Below are 18,569 nucleotides of genomic sequence, written 5' to 3'. Positions count from 1 at the left end.
TGACGTGGCCTGTTTGCCACCAGCCCCAGCAGTCCCTGGCGCCCACTGGCCCAGGCCCTGGCCCACCTGTGTTTTCCTAAGAGAAAACCTGGAGGTTTTCTCCATGAAGGAAGAAGAAGGCTGAGTGGGAGGTGGACCAGGGGGAAAATACACCAGCAATGGCTTAATGGGAGCTGGGCCAGCACTTCTTGGCACATCCTGACACAGCTGGTGGCACCACTAGCCCCCTGCTCTGGCCACCAGATGCCCCGGTCTGGCACAGCGCTGGGACACGTTGTTACACCCCGCTGCCGTGGGCACCCACAGCCCAGGGAATGCCAAGCCCTCGGCACAGGGAATGTGGGGCACTTGGGCCATCCCACCAGCTCTGCAGCTGCTGATCGCTCCCGCACCGTGGGCGAGGAACAGGAAGCTTTCCACGGTAGGGAAAGCGATGTCCAGACAGAATCAGGCTCAGGGAGCAGGTGGTGCCCCTCACCCTCCGGGACTGGTGTTTCACCTGCCCGCAAGGGGCACAGACCCCACGGAAGGGTCAACCACTCCCAGTCTCAGGCCTCACAGTGGGAGGGATTGCAGACCCTCTAAATGGGCTCTCAGGCCCCATCAAAGGCGTTACTGACCCCATACAGGGGTTTCGGGCCCCTCACGGGGGTCTCGGGCCCCTCACGGGGGTCTCGGGCCCCTCACGGGGTCTCGGTCACGCCGCCAGGGGTCGCTCTGCTCCCCAGTGCCGTGCGCGAGCAGTGGCGCCCCCGGTGGGCGGGGCCGGGCCTGGCCCTGCGCCGCCATTGGCCCCTCCCGGCACGGCCGCGTGCGCCCGCCAAAGCGTTCCGGGCGGGAACGGGGGTGGCGGCGCGTTCCGGGTGGCGCGTTCCGTTCCGCCTCCCCCCCCTCCGCCCCGGGAGCGGCCTCAGCGGCGGCGGCGGCGGCGACGGCGGCGGGAGGGCCCGGGGGCCACTCCGGGCCGGGCCGTGCCAGGCCGCCCATGGAGTCTCTCGTAGGTAACGGCGGGCCCCCGCTCGGCCTCGGGAAAGTTTTGGCGGGGCCGGGCCTTGGGGCGGCGTCGGCAGCGCCCGCGGGGTCATGGCGCGGCCTCAGGGGGCGGCGAGGGCGGGTCCCGGTGTCGGTCTCGGGATGCGGGTTCTGGGGTCGGTCTCGGAGGTCGTCCCGGGGTACGAGGGTGGGTCCCGGGGTGCGGGTCCCGGCTGCGGGTCCCGCCTCAGCCCGGGGAGCTGCGGGGCCGGGGGGCTCCCCCCGCCCGTTCCCGGTGCGGAGCCCCCTGGGCTGTCCCGTCGCTGGAGCCACCGCCAGGGAGGGGACGGCCCCGCTGCCCCTGGGGCAGGGGAGTGACATTTTCCTGGTCCCGGCGACTTGGGGCGAAATAATTGTCCTCTTGGTACTTTCTTTCCCCTGGGAGCGCCGGGATATGCGGCCGCCTGCCCGGTCCAGGCTGGGGTCGCTCCCGGGGTCCCTGGCCGAGCGGGGAGAGCCCTGAGCGGCAGCCGGGGCCGGGCTCGGGTCCGTCGGCAGCGAAACACGAGCTCAGAAACAACCCTGCGGGTCCCGATCCGTGAGGAAAGGGAGTTCCTCGTCTGGCTGATTCCCCGCTGCCTCGCCGGTCTCCGTGCTGTCGATGTGAGCGAGGAGCAGCTCCTGGCCCCAGCCCCGGCCGATCCCCGGCTCCGGGGAAACTGCTCCGAGGCCTTGGCAGTCACTCATGGTAGCGGGACGGAACCTCTCGGGAGCTGGGTTGGATCTCAGTGCACCGGGAATGCTGCGGGGCCCCTCGGCTTTCCTGTCTGTGAAAGGGGTACTTGGGGTGGCTCCGGGCAGGAGCCGGCCACCTCCGGGTTCCTAAAGGCCTTGTCTGCTGAAGTCATGGAGCTGGAAAGTCCAAACTTCCAGCCGGGGTTCTTCACTCTGAATCACTGGCACCGCTGGGTTTTATCTTCCTGACCTGGCTCATATCCATGCTGAGTTGTTCTTTGGGGAAATGTGATGTGTAAGCTACCTAAAGGTGGTTTTGTGCTAAGGAAACTTCTGAAGTGGAGGTGGTGTGGCCACTTGTGGATGCAGTGTTGGATGTGTCTGAAGGGGCAGCTGTCAGGATACACATCCTGCATCTCCCGTGTGTGCTTCAGGTGTGAGACCCTTGTCAGCCCCTGGTGTGGGCAGGAGCATACAAATTCCACTGGGATGGAGCACGGCTGGGGATGGGAAAAGGAGCCGTGTGCCCAAATCGCTTAAAATTTAGGACTCTGCTCTTCCCGGTGCCTTAGTATAGATTGTTTTGGTTTTCTGTTGGAATTTATTTAATTTTCTGCTGGTATTTGTAGTGAATCCGTGCCACTCGGTGCCAGGATGTGGCTCTTCTGTCTGTGGGGGAGTGGTGGGAGATGCTCTGGCCCTCAGTTGGCACTTCAGCTCTCCCAGTCCTGAGTTACACCCTGAACTCATCCCTGCAAATGACTGAAAATGGATTTTCCTTGTGGGAGGAGCATTGGGTTGAAATATTCTGGGGAGAAAATGCGCGGAACTGGTGATGAAGCTGCTGTGGCCTCGATTGCAGAGGGGACACTTGGAGCATCCCCCTGGGATACAGGCAAGGACAGCGTGTGCCAGGCCCAGCTCTTGCAGAGAACCAGGCTGGAAATAGTCACGGCCTGGTTTAGGGAGAAGTTGGCTCAAAGGGAATTTCTTTGGTGCAGACACTGAGAGAACTGAGTTCATTGTCAGTGCTTCATTAGAGAATCCTATGATTTTGGGAGCAAGAGGAATTGATAACCAAGAGGGATAATGATGGTGGGACAGAGCCTGGATTTGATGGAGCTGCTGTGTTTTTTCAGCTTTTATCTGTCTTGGAGATGTCAATCTGGTGGGGTCTTCAGCCCAAGGTTCAGGATAACCTGGGTATTGGGAGGAGCCCAGCTGTGTCTGGAGCACTGGGAAGCAGCTGGAGCTCTGGAAAAAACGGGATAAAGCTGTTCATTGAAGCACTGAAGCTTTATAAAAATGGTATGATTTCCATAACTGTCGCTTCACTCCCGCTCTGACTCGTGAGCACCAGCGTGGTTTTAGGAGCCCCTTTACCCTGCTGGGAAAGCTCATTTGCAGGGATTATGTGCTGTCCTTTTGGATTGTGCTAAAACTCTGCCGGAGGTTCCAGAGCCTGCGGTTCCCAGAATGGTAAATCTTGGAGAGCTGCTCCTGCCACGCCTGAGGTGCAGCCACAGAGCCACATCCAGCACTGCCACAGCTGCCTGTGCCATCTGTTCCCCAACATCTCCATTCTTCCCTCTCGGACTGGCTTCCTTCTGCACTCATAGCTCCCCTCCTTTGGGCTGGGGGGCTGGTGAGCTCCACGGGTGTCCTGCACCATCAGTTTTATCAGGAATAGCAGTTTTTAGTGATGATGATGATGATAAGCCGGGTTGATTCCCGTCCTGGAAGAGGCAGGAGCTGCATGGTCTGTGGTCCATCCAGCGCTTCCGGATGGAGCTTAGTGAGCACAGCACAGGTGTCAGGTCAGGACGGGAGCCGTTAATCTCGGCACAGCGTGCGGCTGTTCTGGCGGCGTTAGGTAACCTGCTGGGCCAGGACAGGGATGTGGGATGGCATGGAGGCAGCCCCCCCTGTTCTGGAGAGCAGCAGGAAGCCAGAAACCTCCTTCAGGAGCATCAGGACATGCTCGCTTGGACTTCATGGAGAAGCTCATTTTTCTCATTGTTACTCCAATAGGGCCCAAGTGGGAGCTGCTCCCATGTCCCACCTGCAGATCCCAGCATGGCCTTTCCCCTCGGGACCCCCTGCTTAGCACTGAGTGCTGCCAAATCCCCGGGCTTTGGAGGATTTGGGCTTTAGGAGTTTGATATATGCTCGTTTGCCACTCTGCTGCAGCTCCCCAATGTTGGGAGCAAAAACATCCGTGTGGATCTGGCAGGATCAAATTTCCCGTGGATTTGGGCACCTCCTGCCTCACCTGAAGCTCGCTGAGGGTCTGGCCTGAGGTTCCCCGTGTCCCTGTGGGGATGGGATGTGGCGGAGGGGCTGGGCTGGGAGGAGAGCCCTGGGAGTGGAGTCCTGGCTCCCAGCTTGGTTCCTGCCCTCAGCAAAACATCACGTGGCAGATCTAGGAGAGAGGCATCAGAGTTTGCTGCTCCTGAAATATTTCTGGAAGTCTCTTTATAAACATGCTGGAGCCACCGGTTGTGGCTGACCTTGGGTCAGGATTTGGCCCTAACAAAGAGAATTATTTCCTGTTTCTGCAGTATGTTCAGCACGATTGAAATTTAACAAAATAAGGGAATTAAAGCCCCATAAATTCCAGTCTGGATCTTTGAATGGATCTGGTTTTGCTGCTTCACATTTGGTTCTGGTGAACTGCTTCACTTTAGTGTTCCCAAAGGTTTATTTCCTCCAGGATGGAGCCGAGTGACACTGAGCTCTTGGACCTTGTGTGCTCTTGAATTCCTCCCTTGGTTTCTGATGATGTCAGGACAGGGAGTGCAGTGCTGCAGGGAGGGCCAGGATGTTCTGCTGCTCTTGGTGAGTCTCTTCCCAAACCTGGCATGTGACCATTGGAGTTGCCTTGGGAAAGGCCGTAGGCAGAAAGAGAGAGGAGGCTCCGGGGGGTTTTATGACTTGACCCTTATTTTGGGTGGACATTTGTTGTTAAAAGTCTGAATTCCTGTTAGGAAGGATTTGCAGGCTGCTGGGATTGGCTGAACCTGGCTTTGTCCCATTCCCAGAGGCGGAACTGGGCAGATTCCTGCTGCCTGGAAGGCTGAAGGTTGGTGTCAGTGCTGGGTGGATCTGCTGGCATGTTGGGATAGGGCTTTCGCTGGGTTCCCATGGGTGTGAGACTGTGGAATGCTGTTTGCATGGAGCTGCAGCTCCTGGTCCGAGCGATGTGCGACTCCAGCACAGCTGATCACTCCTCACTTCCATCAGGAGTGTTAGTTACTGTGCTCAGGCCCTGTGGATATTTGTTAATATATTAATAGTGTGGGGGGATATTTGTTAAACATTTGCTGAAAAGCCTGCTGGTGTGTCCTGCAGAGAAATGTTGGGATCGCCGGGATCACAGGAACAACTGGGCTTAGTCCTAAATAGATGTTTTCCACATATTTCTGGTTGGAATGTGCCAGGAACACTCACTTTGGATTACTCCCAGCCGTGCTTCATCCCTGTGTGCTCCCAGGGGCTTTGGGGCATGCTCAGCACCTGCTCCATTGCTGGGGGATGGATTTGCAGTTGTGAATCTCCTGGGGCTTGGATTTCCTACCTGGGCTCATATTTCCAACCTGTTCTGGAGGAAGGGAAGAGGAGAGAGCATTTCCCTTCCACAAGGAAAGGGAAATAATCAGTAACTCTGGGGTGGGGACATTTCTCTGTCCGAACCCTCAGTAAATCTCCAACAATCCATCACCGCCTTGTTGGACCCAGAGTTTTCCATCTGTGTTTTCCCTGGCATTTTTTTGCACGCGGGAGTTCAGAATGCCAAGGACGAGGGGGTGGGATGTGCTTCTTGTTCCCTCCCCAAACCTCCACTGCGTGTGCTGAGTTTTCATTTTCATTGGAATTCCACGCCCACCTGAAGGAAGTTTTACCCATTATTGCAGCCAGTTTCATCCTGGAGCTGCCGCTTGTTCCTGCAGCTCTTGCCAGGGATTAGAGGATCCAAACGTGCGACTCCTAATTAGGGATGTTCCCTAAATTGGTGGAGTAAGAGCAGGAATCAGTGCCAAATTGTGCTCCTGGAATGCACTGAGCTTTGGCATCACTTCTTGCAACGCAGCTCCCGGCTTGCTCCAGCAGGGAAGGAATACAGAGTTTTTCTGGGAGGAGGAACTTAATAGCCACACGACTGTGGGAGTGGGAATGGTGTTTTTCCAGCAAAGCCAGGAAATCTGAGGTTAAAGACTGGATGTAACAGTTGCTTGTGGGGAGTTGTGCTGTTAGGGAATTTCACCTGCCTTTAAGGATAATCTTGGAAAAAAAAACATTTCAAGGCACCCAGGGGGTTTTGCCCATCTTTAGGGATAATCCTGAAAAAGAGACTTTATTTCCTGGGTACCAGGAAAACAACCAGATTTGTTCATATTCAGCACAGTCCTGAAGTTTGCTCTTATGCTCAGTACTCCAGCAGCTCCCTCTGCCAGCCTTCCCAGATTTTCCCCTTCCAGATTTTCAGCTCAGCATAAATTTTTTTACCATTCTTTTCTGTTCCTCGATGGCAAAATTTTTATCATAGACTTTAACTGCAAAACCCCAAATTCCATGGAGCACTTTGCTGATCTGGACTCCTATGGATGAGGCTGCTCTTCCTTTCCCTCTCTGCCCCGAGGAATGCGGAAAATCAGGATTTGAAGGCATGGCAGGAGCACACGCCTTCCACAGGCTCAGAACCTGACAAAATCCAGATTTAGGAATAGATCTGTGGTTTTGTTCCCTGCTGGGAAGGAGCTCTGGAGTCAAAGGAGCCTGGCAAGGGGCTCTGGAGTGGAAAGGAGCTGTGTGTGGACGTTGATTTTTTTCTGCAAGAGGAATTGGGATTGTTTCATTTGGTTTGGCCTGTTTTTTGGCTTGAAAGGGGCTTTTTAAAATGTATTTTCCTTAGGACACATCTCCTAGTTCTAGCATTTTGTCCTTACTTCCCCTTCTCTGCCTCACAGCTGGGGTGCTTGGAGTGGAATGGGAGAAGGATCTGCTTCCTGTAAATGTACAGGAGAAACTTCCTGCTCTCTCATTGCTCCCAAATACTCACTTATTTTATAATTTATTCCTGGATCCTTATTCCTAATTTGGAAGAAAAAGCTCCACCACCTTTGAGATGAGAATTGGGTTTAGTTTGTGAATTTTCCAAGGAAATGCCCGTTGCTGGTTACAGCAAAGTGGGTGTTGTTCTTGCCATTCCCAAAGAATGACCCAGCAGTCCCCAGCACAGTTAATTTTCGGGGGAGGTTTGCATCCCCCTCAGCTCATTCCCGACCGGGATGTGCAGTCCAGGCGTGCTCTTGGTGTCGTTCCCAGACTGATGCCGAGGAGCCGATCCGGTGCCGCTGACTCCATCTGGCCTCGGCTATGGACATCGTCCTGTCGGATTTTGTCCGCTCAACAGGGGCAGAGCCGGGGCTGGCCAGAGACCTCCTTGAAGGTATGGAGAACTGGGAATAATGAGGGAAGTGCCCGGGGTGGCTGATGTTGAGCCAGGAGGAAGAAGGGTTGGAAGAGGGTGAGGGAGCCGGGGTCAGAATAGTTTCCGACACGGATGTTTAGGAAGTGCCTCGGTTTCCGTGCCGGGTGAGGGGGACCAGCGCCGCTCCCTTCCCATCCAGGCAAGAACTGGGACCTGAGTGCGGCGCTGAGCGACTTCGAGCAGCTCCGGCAGGTGCACGCTGGGAACCTCCCGCACTCCTTCAACGAGGGCCGCGGGGCCCGGCCCCCGGAGCGGGAGGTGGCGCGGCCGGGGAGGCCCCCGCTGCAGCGCCAGGATGACATCGTGCAAGGTCAGGGTCCTGGAGCCAGAGGCATCTCCCGAATCCCCGTGCCAGAGCGATCCGCTCACTGCCAGAACCGCGGAGCTTTGGTGCTGGCTGGGATTTGCTGCTCCTGCCCCACTTTGCTGTTTGCTCTTCCTTCTTTCCCCTAGAGAAGCGCCTGTCCCGAGGCATCTCGCATGCCAGCTCCACCATCGTGTCCCTGGCCCGTTCCCACGTCTCCAGCAACGGCAGCAGCAGCGAACACCTGCTGGAGATGCCCATCTGCACCTTCCAGCTGCCTGACCTCACCGTGTACTCCGAGGATTTCCGCAGCTTCATCGAACGGGATCTTATTGAGCAGTCCATGCTGGTAGCACTGGAGCAGGCTGGTGAGTGCTGGATCCATGCTGGTGGTGTGTGCCGTGGGCAGCTGGGCAGTGTCACCCCTGGGAGCACCCTGGGACATCCAACAGGGAACATTCCAGCATTTTTATGACCTGGTGCAAGGGCTGAGAAGGAGCCACTTCCCTTCACCCATGGAACCTGAGTGTAAATAACCCAGGGCTGTTACCACTCTGCACAGCTGAGAGGGAAAACACCCCAAAACTGGCATTGTCTCACCCTTGGAGCATCCCAGTGCTCCATCCTGCCCATCCCACGGAGAGACTGGGAAAAGGGAGTTCCTGTGTAACACGTCCTGCTGACAGATTCTGCATTGATTACAGACCCTGGAGGTTGATGCTGCTGCTCCAGTGCCTGCTGGGTTCCTGGGGAGGAACCCCCTGCTTTGCTTTCCATCAGGTTCCTGAAGAGCTGCCAGGGGGTCTGTAAATGAGGGAATGAGGGACATTCGTGCTGGCAGGGAAAAACCTCATCCCTGGAACCAGGATGGTTCCCGTGGGCAGGGCCAGGATGCTGTGAGGGATCTCAGGAGGGTTTACAGCCCCCGCTGTTCCCGTGGTGCTGCACATACCAGAAAACACGTTATCCTTAGGGATAACAGACACTCTGGGGGCCCAGCTTCTCCCTGTCCTGCTCAGGAGTTGCTGTAAGAAATATTCTCATGTTTTGGGAATGAGCACTTGATCCCAGCGATCCCATTACACTGTCACGCCCTGCAGTGACAGCAGCTGCTGGCTCTGGTGCAGATAAACCCCAGATCTCATCCCAGCAGAGCCAGGGCTTGGGTTCCTGTGTCCCAGCACAAACGGGGTGCGGGGCTGGGGGTTACTGGGTGCTTCATCCGTGGGCTGGGGGCACTTCAGGTGTGCTGAGATGCCATTAATGAGAAGGAATTTAGAAATTCAGTTTTAGAAAATGCCGTTCAGAGACTTGAATGTCTGTGGGTTGTTATAAATGAATGTTTTGTCTGTAACAAAGGGCTGTAGTGCAGCTATGAAATATTCCAAGCTGGATTCCAAGTAGGGTTTTGAGCCTGGTGCTGTGATATACAGAGACTCCAGTTATTAATTTAGCACACACTGTCCTTAGGGGATTAAGGAAATATTTTATAGCCCAATAAATGTTCAGATCCTCTTCCCCATGTATTCAGAGGTCTTGTTACACCATTGTGGCAGAGGAAGTGCTTTAAAAGTGGCTGTAAACTTCAATGAGATCCTCTGGGAATGCTTTGAATGTGCTCGGGGTGGTATGGAAAGATGGTGCAGGTGGAATCTTGGCCCTCAGTGGAGCCTTGGCATCCTTTGACACAAACCCTTGTGGATGGGGAATCAGGCCTTGCTTGCTCTGAGTTGGGAAACTGCAGAGTGGGTTTGCTTGTGGCACACGGGGAGGAGAAATCCATAGTACCTCACCTGAGGATATTAGGGGAAAAAAATCACAAAGAACTGAAAGATCCTGATCCTGGTCCTTCACCTGTACCAGGGAGAAACCCCCGCTGGTCTCTGGGTGCCACACAGGGCGATGAACGGTGTCTGTGTTGGATCCCTGGGACGCTCCCTGTGTCACCAGCGAGAGTGGATTCCCGGTAGCCCTGGGGAAGCCATTTGTGGTTTGGATGAGGCAATCCTCCCTTCAGGCTGGGCAGAGCCATCAGCTCCTTCCCATTGCCCTGACCTGTTCAGGTGGCTCCTGCTGGAAGATACGATGGGATTTCCCCAAACACCCTGTGGGGACCAGCAGGTGTTCTGTGGGGTAACAAAGGGTCACGGTGCTGGATGCACAGGGAGCTTCTGGATGCCAATGGACTTTTCCTGCATGCAGATCTGTTGCCACCGTGGCCGTTCTGGGAAGATCCCTCAGGCTCCTAAATCCAGCTGATTTCCCTGCAGAGCTCTCAGGGCTGGCTCTTACGAGCCACACACAGAGAAATGTGTTGTTTTCGATACTTCTGGGCAGCCTCTCGGCCTTTCCGCCGCCTTGACAGGAGCAAAACATTGGGAGGAGGGCTGGGCGTGCAGTTCCTTTGGAGACGACTTCTCTTGCGTAACTGGAGTCAGTGCAAACACTGGGCACAGAAATACCTCTCCAAGGTGTGTCCCCTCAGATCTGACTTGGGCAGAGGTTGTGCAGCCTCAGGAGCACCAACCAGACATGCAAACTTCACGGAGAAGAGCATCAAATCCTGCAGGAATGAGGAAAAATGGATAAGAAGGAGCTCTCGGTGCTGCCCCAGCAGAGTTACGTGTGGGACAGCTCCTGTGAGGCGCTGCGTTTGCTCCCCTGGCCCTGGGCCACTTGGCCAGGCTCCCGACTCCTCCGTGCCAGGAGCATATTGTTGGGAATATTGAGGGAACAGCCGGCTTCTCCTTGCAGAGCCATTGTCCCAGGCTCAGTGCGGAACGCTCCCAGCTCTGGCGGGTCCCTTTCCTGGCGCTGGGGACAGGAACAACCTGCCTGTGTCATGCTGAACCTCGTGGGTTTTGTTTTCTAGTGTTTGGGGATGTTTTAAGCCCTGTTTTCTGCATTCAGTTCCTCTCCAGCTGCCCTGCCTGAGGTTGTACAAAGCATTCCCAGCAATGTATGTCTGTACTGGGATCCCTGCTCCAGAGGAAGGAGAGGCTCTTTGGAAACGATGGGAAAGGGCTGGTTTCCTGCAGGAGAAATTTAAATACAACTTGGAAACCTAAACAGCCTCGTCCAGCCATAAAACTGCCTGTTACACAGGATCCAAAATCCTGGAAAATACGGCAGCCAAGGAGGGATGTTGAAGGCAGGGCAAGATACGGACGGGGGCTTCAGAGTCCTGATCCAGCCCGGCTTCGCTCCCTTGGGAAGGGCTGAATCTACAGCCACGCTGGGCTCGCTGGGCATTTTTCCCTGCCTTCTATTTTTAGCTGCTCTTGACTTGAATCACCACAATGACCCAAAATTCCCAGTCTAAAGTGCTGTCGGTTTGTATTTGCAGCAGGAAAGCTGCTGGGATCAGCAGAAATCCTGGAGTATTCTGTCTAAAAAACAATGAGCAGGGAAACCCGGCCATGTGAGAGTTGAAACTGGAGGGACTTGGTTCCAAGAAGCAGAAAAAGGCTGGTTTTCCTTGGAGAAGTTGTTTGTGCTCCTGGACACATTTTCAGCCTGATGGGCTATGGGGAGGGAAATAAGGGGGGTGCAGGAAAAACAGATGGAGGAAAACTGGTCTGGGTGGAAGTCCTGGCTCCTGTTTGTGTGTAATTCTGATATGTGTGACCCCAAATTCAGCCCAGTCTTTTCCTGGCATCCCTGGGGAGTTTTGCAGCTCCAGCCTCCTCCTTTTGTTGCTTTGTCACTGTCCTGACTCTTCCCCCCCAGTCCTGGGATGAGTCTGTACCTTCCCACCTGTCCAGGCACTCCCCCACTGGTTCAGCTGGTTTTTGGCTGTGGTTTCAGAAGGGCTGAGCCCCTCAGTGCCCCCCGGGGTTCCCTAGTCTGTGTTATGCCATGGTTTCATGCTCTCCCAAATTTCCCCAGGGCGTCTCAACTGGTGGGTGACGGTGGATCCGAGCTGCCAGCGGCTGCTGCCCCTGGCCACCACTGGCGATGGGAATTGCTTGCTCCATGCTGCCTCCCTGGGTAAGGCTTGGTTTAATCCCCAGGGAAACAGCCAACCAGTCCCTGGACGAGAGCCCAGATCCCCCTTTGGGAGCAGGACCCACCCGTTCTGCTGGGAAACCAGGATGCCGCTGCTCCTCTGGCTTCAGCAGCATTTGTGGGCAAGAGCAGTCGCAGTGCTCGGGCTCTGGGAGTGGGATGGTTTGAAGGGGCTGCCAGCAGTTTGTATGCTTCTCAAATCCTTCTCCCCCTCTGTCTGGCAAGTTTCCCTGGATTGCTGAAGGAAATGTGGGACAATAGAGCAGCCCCTTCCCTTCTCTGTGCATCTGTGCAGGGAGCTCAGTGGGTCAGGGAGTGACACTAGCCCTTCCTGACCTTTCAGTCCGTTCCTTCTCCCTGCAGGTATGTGGGGCTTCCATGACCGGGATCTCATGCTCCGGAAGTCCCTCTACACCCTGATGGACAAGGGAGTGGAGCGGGAAGCGCTGAGGCGGAGATGGCGCTGGCAGCAGACGCAGCAGAACAAGGAGGTGGGAGCCAGCTGAACGCTGCTTTGGGCCCTCTTTGCCAAGGGGAACATCCTGTGCCTTGGGAGGTGCTTCCTGTCGGGTCTGCAATTTTGGGCAGCTCCCTGCTGTGCCACTGGACTGTGCTGTGGTAAAGGGTGTCCTGCAGTCAGAGCTGTAGCGGAATGAAAAGGTCTTGGGACAAGTGACAGGACAAGGGGAATGGATTTAAATTGAGAGGGGAAGTTTGGATGAGTGTTGGGAAGCACTTTTGAGGACGTGGTGCACAGTATGTTGATTGTTTTTGCATAAACCCATAGAGGAAAGTTGTGCTGTGGGTATAAACCTGCGCTGGAGCAACTGGAAGAGTTTCACTTGGAGGATTTTGGGTTCTCTTTGCTGTTTTTCAGTCTGGCCTGGTTTACACGGAGGAGGAGTGGCAGAAGGAGTGGAATGAGCTGATCAAATTGGCGTCCAGTGAGCCCCGCGTGCACTACGGCACCAACGGCGGCGGCTGCAGCGGGTACGGAGCAGAGAGCACATCCAGGTGTAAAACAGGGAATGTGTTCCCTCAGGGCACAGCTCATGCTGCTCCAGGGCAGGGCAGTGGGTCTGTGGTGCTCTGTCTCACTGGGCTGTCAGGGGAAGGACAAAGGATCCCGAGGAAACACAAGGCACATAGAGCATCCCAGGAAAGGATTTTGGTGCTGCACAGCCTCTTCTGTGGGGTAGCACATGGACTGAGTAGGGAATGAATCTTTTCCTTATGTTTCCTTATGTTGCTTGCTCTGAAATGAGAGAGTAACCCAGAGTTCTTGCTATCTCACTTCTGTTTCAAAGACACCTCCCTGCCACTGCTGTCCAGCTCCTTAGGTGAGGGGCTCCCAGCAATGCCAGGCAGCAGCTGGGTGTTCCTTGGGCACAAGCCCTAGTCTTGGAGCAGGACGTTTTGGGAACCCTAAACCCTTAGATTAGTGCTGAGATCAGCCTTAGTGCTGCCCACCCACCTCTGTGTGGCTGACTGGGCAATCTCCTCCTGGTGTTGCAAAGCAAATGATTGAATATCCAAGGGATGGCATTCAACTTCCCCTTTCCCCAAGGGTGGAGAGCTCAGAGGAGCCTGTGTACGAGAGCCTGGAGGAGTTCCACGTCTTTGTCCTGGCCCATGTGCTAAAGAGACCCATCGTGGTGGTGGCAGACACGATGCTGCGGGACTCGGGCGGCGAAGGTGAGACCTGCCTCACTTCCCAAAGCCTCTCTGATCTGTCCCCCTTTCCTTTCCACCCTGTATTTTCCTGGGGCCTCTTTGCCCTGAAGGCTGGACCTGGAATTGGGAATGGCACAGGAGAGAGAATTGACCTGCTACCGGTGAACCCACAGAGGGGTCAGGGCCAGGCTTGGCTCCCAATCCAATTTCTGCTCCTTTAAGAGCATCCACACAAGGTTTTTTCTTTCTTCTACCTCTTTTGCTCCTACACACACATCTAGATATGGGAAATTCCGTTCCCTGGGTGGTGGATTTTCCACCATCAGCTTCAATTTCCTGTCAGAGAAGGTTAATCAATTTCCATCGTTCTGTGGGCAAAGTTTGTCTTGTGGGGGAGTGGAGGGCTTTTTATAGAAAATGCCAGTTTATTCTACATTTTAAATCCTACTGATGTAAAATAAACATCTATTTTGGGTTATGGTTTTGTTTAATGTCCCCTTTGAGGACAGATAATTGCAGGTGAGCCCTCAGCTGAGGCAAATGTCTCATTCTGGCAGTTGCAGCACAAACAACTCTGAACTCTTGAACCTGTGACCAGAACTAACCGCTCTTGTTTCTTCCCAGCATTTGCCCCAATTCCCTTTGGGGGGATCTATCTGCCCCTGGAAGTCCCAGCCAACAAATGCCACCGGTCTCCATTGGTTCTGGCTTATGACCAAGCCCATTTTTCTGCCCTGGTCTCCATGGAGCAGAAGGAAAACACAAAGGATCAAGGTGGGTGATGAGATTCAGGTGAACAAAGCACTGAGGAGGAGTACTCGGGGGTGCTGGGGGGGAAAAGCTGGCCAGGACCCATCAACATGCACTGTCAGCCCAGAAAACCAACAGTGTCCTGACCTTGGAGCCCTTCCAGTGCCCAAAGGGGCTCCAGGAGCTGGGAGACACTTGGGACAGGGCCCTGGAGGGGCGAGACAAGGGGAATGGCTTCCACTGACACAGGGCAGAGTTAGATGGGATATTGTGAAGAAGCTCTTCCTTTAAGGGTCACGAGGCATTCCATGGTCCCAAGTACTGGCAGTCACTGGGATTTGCCGTGAGGCCATTCCCATCAGAGGTGACAGTGCTCCTGGTGGGTGCTCTGAGTTGGCTCCAAGTGTGGAGTATTTGTCCTTTTGGGCTGTAAACGTGACATTTCTGTCCCGGGGCAGCTGTGATCCCCCTGACAGACTCTGAGCACAAGCTGCTCCCCGTGCACTTCGCCGTGGATCCCGGGAAGGAGTGGCAGTGGGGGAAGGACGACAGTGACAATGTCAAGCTGGCCAGGTTGGTGATCTGCAGGTGGTCCAGGGTGAGGCTGCACTGAGGGTCTGGGTGATCTGCAGAGCAGAGAGGATGACGGGGTCAGTCCTGACCCCAGCTGGGATTTCTTGTGGTGGATGAAAGTTGTGCCCAGGGAATGACACTCTTCATGGGATGGAGCAGCTTTTCCTTCATTTTCCTTCATTTTGATACGATTTGGGTGGGCCAGTGATATCTCACAAGCTTTATTCCCACATATCGTGAAGCTCTGGGCTGGGCATAGCTCAAAACACTCCCAGCAGTGGAGGATCTTCTGTCACAGTAGCACAACAAAGGTGCATTTTTCCATTCTCCACCAAATCCCTGTGTTGTGGGTCCCTAGAGTGTGGAGGGGGTGGCCAGCAAACCATGCCTGGTTTGGGTGAGACTTTGGGCAGGTCTCACCATGGTTTGGTCCCGGAAATTCCTATGTCTGAGGCAGAAGCATTTTGTTTCCAACACTGAGGAATCTGATTTCTCCCTCTGGGTTTGCATTGAAAGGATTGCTGCATAATTGTCCCTTCTGTGCCGTTGGACCTGCTGTAGGAAAACACCCATTTAGATACATAACACAAGGAATAATGTAAATATGGGGGGAGATACTTCCAGGTGGGAAATGGAAAATGGCTGTAACTTGTGGATTTACTCTGCTCCAATGCCAGCGTGACGCTGTCGCTGGAAGCCAAACTGCACCTGCTGCACAGCTACATGAATGTCCGATGGATCACGTTGCCTTGTGACATGCAGGTAAGGGACCAGGGGGATCTTCTTTACCTATTAATTATTCAACCCTCCTCTCTACAGCAAAGCTGTAGATGGGGCCTTACCTGGGGGCTCTGCCTCCTGTGGGGTTCTGTGCCCACAGGAATTGTGGCTGATTCTGCTCAGAGAGCAGGGAAGTGACTCCGTTTTGCAGCTGGGCGCCTTTTCCCTAGAGTTTTCCATGCCTCATTTCAGTCTTCACGTGTCCCAGAGGCCCCTGTGCCCCTCAGGGATGCCCCATGTTCCAAACAGATGGGAGCTCTTGGTTCACGGCCACCTTGAGACTGGGACAAGTCTCACCCTCCTCTTCCCTGGCTTTGCATCTGAAACCTCGAGCAAGTGGAGGCATCATAGAATTACAGAATAGAATCATAAGATCCTGGAGTAGCTCAGGTGGAAGGGGTGCCACAGGGATATTTAAGGATGTGCAGGATGCACCAGGGACGCAGTGACTGTGTCCGGATGCTGTCCCCTGTGTGTTCCAGGCAGCACCACCTCCTTTGCTTCATGTTCCACCTGAAAATCTTTACCCAAGGAGTTTCTAGATTTTGATATTCGTCTTTCCTTCCTCCCCAGGCGCCTCTGGCTCAGCCAGAATCCCCCACGGCGTCCGCAGGTGATGACCCTCGCTCGGCAGCAGAGTCAGGCGAGTCGGACAAGGAGTCGGTGTGCAGCAGCTCTGCCAGCAATGGGGGCACCAGGGCGGGCAAGGACAGGGAGAAACCAAAGAAAGAGCGGGAGAAGGAGAAGGATAAAAAACGGGCAGACTCGGTAGCCAACAAGCTGGGAAGCTTCGGGAAGACTCTGGGCAGCAAACTAAAAAAGAACATGGGGGGCCTGATGCACAGCAAAGCTGTGAAGGGCAGCATGAGCAATGGGCAGGGAGACACCCTGGAGAAGAAGAAGAAAGGATCTCTGAAGACACGGAAAGACAGCAAAGAGGAATGTTCCCCAGGAGATTTAGCTCCTGCAGAGAAAACGTGTCCAGGTAAAGCAGCCCTGGAGAAGCCGTCAGATCCCTACAAGTACAGCAGCGACGTGCGGCTGAGCCTGAGCATCCTGCGCGCGGCCATGCAGGGCGAGCGCAAGTTCATCTTCGCCAGCCACCTCAAGACCAGCAGCCGGCACCAGTTCCAGGAGGAGATGATCCAGAGGTACCTCCTGGATGCTGAGGAACGATTCCTGGCAGAGCAGCGGCAGAAGGAGGCGGAGAAGAAGGCTCTGGGCAGCGCTGCCCCGGCCAAGAGGCCAGAAGGGGAGGTGGGTGCCCAGCGGAGCGAGGAGGTGATGCCAAGCCCCGTGTTCTCCCAGCCACCCCCCACCTACCCTCCCCAGCCCCTGGAGCCAGCCGTGGCTGCTAAAATAGCCGCTTTTCCCGCCGGCTATTCCGGCGTTTTCACCTTCCCCAGGCCCTCCATGGGCAGTGCTGAGGGGCTGCACCCACCCAGCTGCCCTGAGGGCCGGCGGCAGCTGGCGGGGGGGCCCTGTGGGAGCCTCCCCCCCTATGCCACCCTGCCCCGGCACCACCAGGGCCGGCTCGGCCCCTGTCCCCCCGGCCCTGCCCACCTGGGCCGGTTCTCCCCCACGGACATGGACACCCAGCCTCCCTTCCCTGCGGAGTGCGAGGGCTCCGGCTGCCTCCCCCCGCACAGCAACGGCTGCCGGGAGTTCCTCCAGCAGGACAAGGCAGGAACAGCGGATAAAATGAGAAGCCAAGTCCTCTACAACATCCAGCAGACCAAGTGCAAACAGCCCAACTGCAGCTTTTATGGACACCCGGAGACTGGGAATTTCTGTTCCTGCTGTTACAAGGAGGAGCTGCGGCGCAGGGAGCGGGAGGCGCTGGTGCACAGGTTCTGATGCTCCCCCTGTGCGGGTCCGGACCCCTGCAATGTGGGGGGTGCGATAACAGAGATCCAGTTTGGTTTTACACCCACCCACGCTCCTCTCCCACTCTGCAGGAGGTGGGAGCAGGCGTTTGGCCGGATGGGTGTGGGGCAGGAGGGAGAGAGGGGGGAAACCAGCCCCTGCTTTCCCAGAGCCCCTGCGAGGGAGGAGGAGGAGGAGGAGGAGGATTCCCAGGGGTTCCTGGGGACAGTGGGGGCTGCTCGGGTCGGAGCACAGGGTGAGAGGGGAGAATTCCTCAAAAACTCAATAAAGCAGACCAAAGCTTTGGGAGTGGGCAGGGGGAGCAGCTCCCACCGGGTCCTTCCCGCTTCCTGACCACCTGGGACGGAGCAAAAATGCCCCATTTTGAGCGTCACAAACCTTTTAATGGAATTTTTTAACACTGGTTTTATTCTGTATTTCTTCTTGCTGGTACTGAGCGACACCATGTTGGAGTTGGACATCGGTGAGGTGAGGTGGGATGACTCTGAGCACCAGGATGGGCTCAGGGCTCTGTGTGTCCCCCCCCCCACTACGGATGAGCTCAAGTCTGGTTTTAAAATGTTGTTTTTAAACTCTTTCTGAGGCGGGGGGAGCCAGGGGATTGGAGGTTTCTCTTCCTGTGCAGAACCCCCAGCCCACAGGAGAGCTGAGGTGAGATCCTGGGTCAGCATCTCCTGCCAGGAATTCCCAGTGGCGTGGGGCAAATCCTGCAGGAATACCCACTGGGAAGGGGTCCCAGAGCACCCCCAGTCCCGGGGTGGAGCCGGGGGGTCACAGCCCCATGTAACTCCTACTTGAGCACAGCTACTCTGTACTACCTCTGATCCTGATTAACTCGGCTCCGTTGTGCTGAGCCACCAACTCACCTTTAGGCTGCGGAATTAATCCATATTTTTGATAACAGGGCTAAAAAGCAGAACAATAAGGTAAAATCCTCCTGTGACTAACGTCCCGCGCCATTCCTGACCCCATCCCAGCTCCCTGGCTCCCAGGGTGGGATTCACTTTAGCACTGCGATGTTTGCACAGAATTCCTTGGGTTTTTTGGTAACTGCAGCTTCCAAACTGGGCCTGATCCTGCACAGAGTGAGGTGCAGCATTTCCTATCATGTGGAAATAAAACAGGAGTTATATTCTTCAGCCAGAGCTTTACAACATTCCCTTGATTTTATTTTTGGGTTGATTTTCCAGAAGGCATCAAGCTCTGCAACCCCTTCCTGCCCATGGCCATATCCAGGAGAAGGGATGGGGGCCTGGGCGGAGGAGCTGGGAGTGTGCTGAGCTTGGGGGATCACCCGGCGCCTTACACTTGGCCCTAAAAATGTTAATTTAGACCTAAACCCCCCTGAATTAAGGCCTTTCCTACACCTAAATGCCCCCAGATAAGGCCTTTCCT

General features: G+C 55.3%; 1 protein-coding gene across 2 annotated transcripts; it reads left to right on the top strand.

The window, feature by feature from the left end:
• The first annotated feature begins 897 nt into the window (after window positions 1-897).
• On the top strand, window positions 898-18,319 carry OTUD7B (OTU deubiquitinase 7B). 2 transcript variants are annotated; one of them, XM_015650292.3, is made up of 12 exons: window positions 898-1,001; window positions 7,033-7,156; window positions 7,338-7,508; window positions 7,652-7,870; window positions 11,391-11,492; window positions 11,874-12,001; window positions 12,388-12,500; window positions 13,078-13,205; window positions 13,809-13,958; window positions 14,393-14,507; window positions 15,185-15,269; window positions 15,861-18,319. In XM_015650292.3, the coding sequence occupies exons 2-12, from the start codon at window positions 7,084-7,086 to the stop codon at window positions 17,142-17,144; spliced, it is 2,568 nt and encodes an 855-aa protein (XP_015505778.1). In that variant the 5' UTR covers window positions 898-1,001; window positions 7,033-7,083; the 3' UTR covers window positions 17,145-18,319. The 2 variants fall into 2 exon arrangements, with proteins under 2 accessions (XP_015505778.1, XP_015505779.1); XM_015650293.3 differs by having other exon boundaries at window positions 921-997.
• The last annotated feature ends 250 nt before the right edge of the window (window positions 18,320-18,569 follow it).

Source organism: Parus major, chromosome 25LG2, assembly GCF_001522545.3.
Source record: "Parus major isolate Abel chromosome 25LG2, Parus_major1.1, whole genome shotgun sequence".
In the NCBI taxonomy this organism is placed as follows: domain Eukaryota; kingdom Metazoa; phylum Chordata; class Aves; order Passeriformes; family Paridae; genus Parus; species Parus major.
This window is presented reverse-complemented; position numbering and strand designations above follow the sequence as displayed.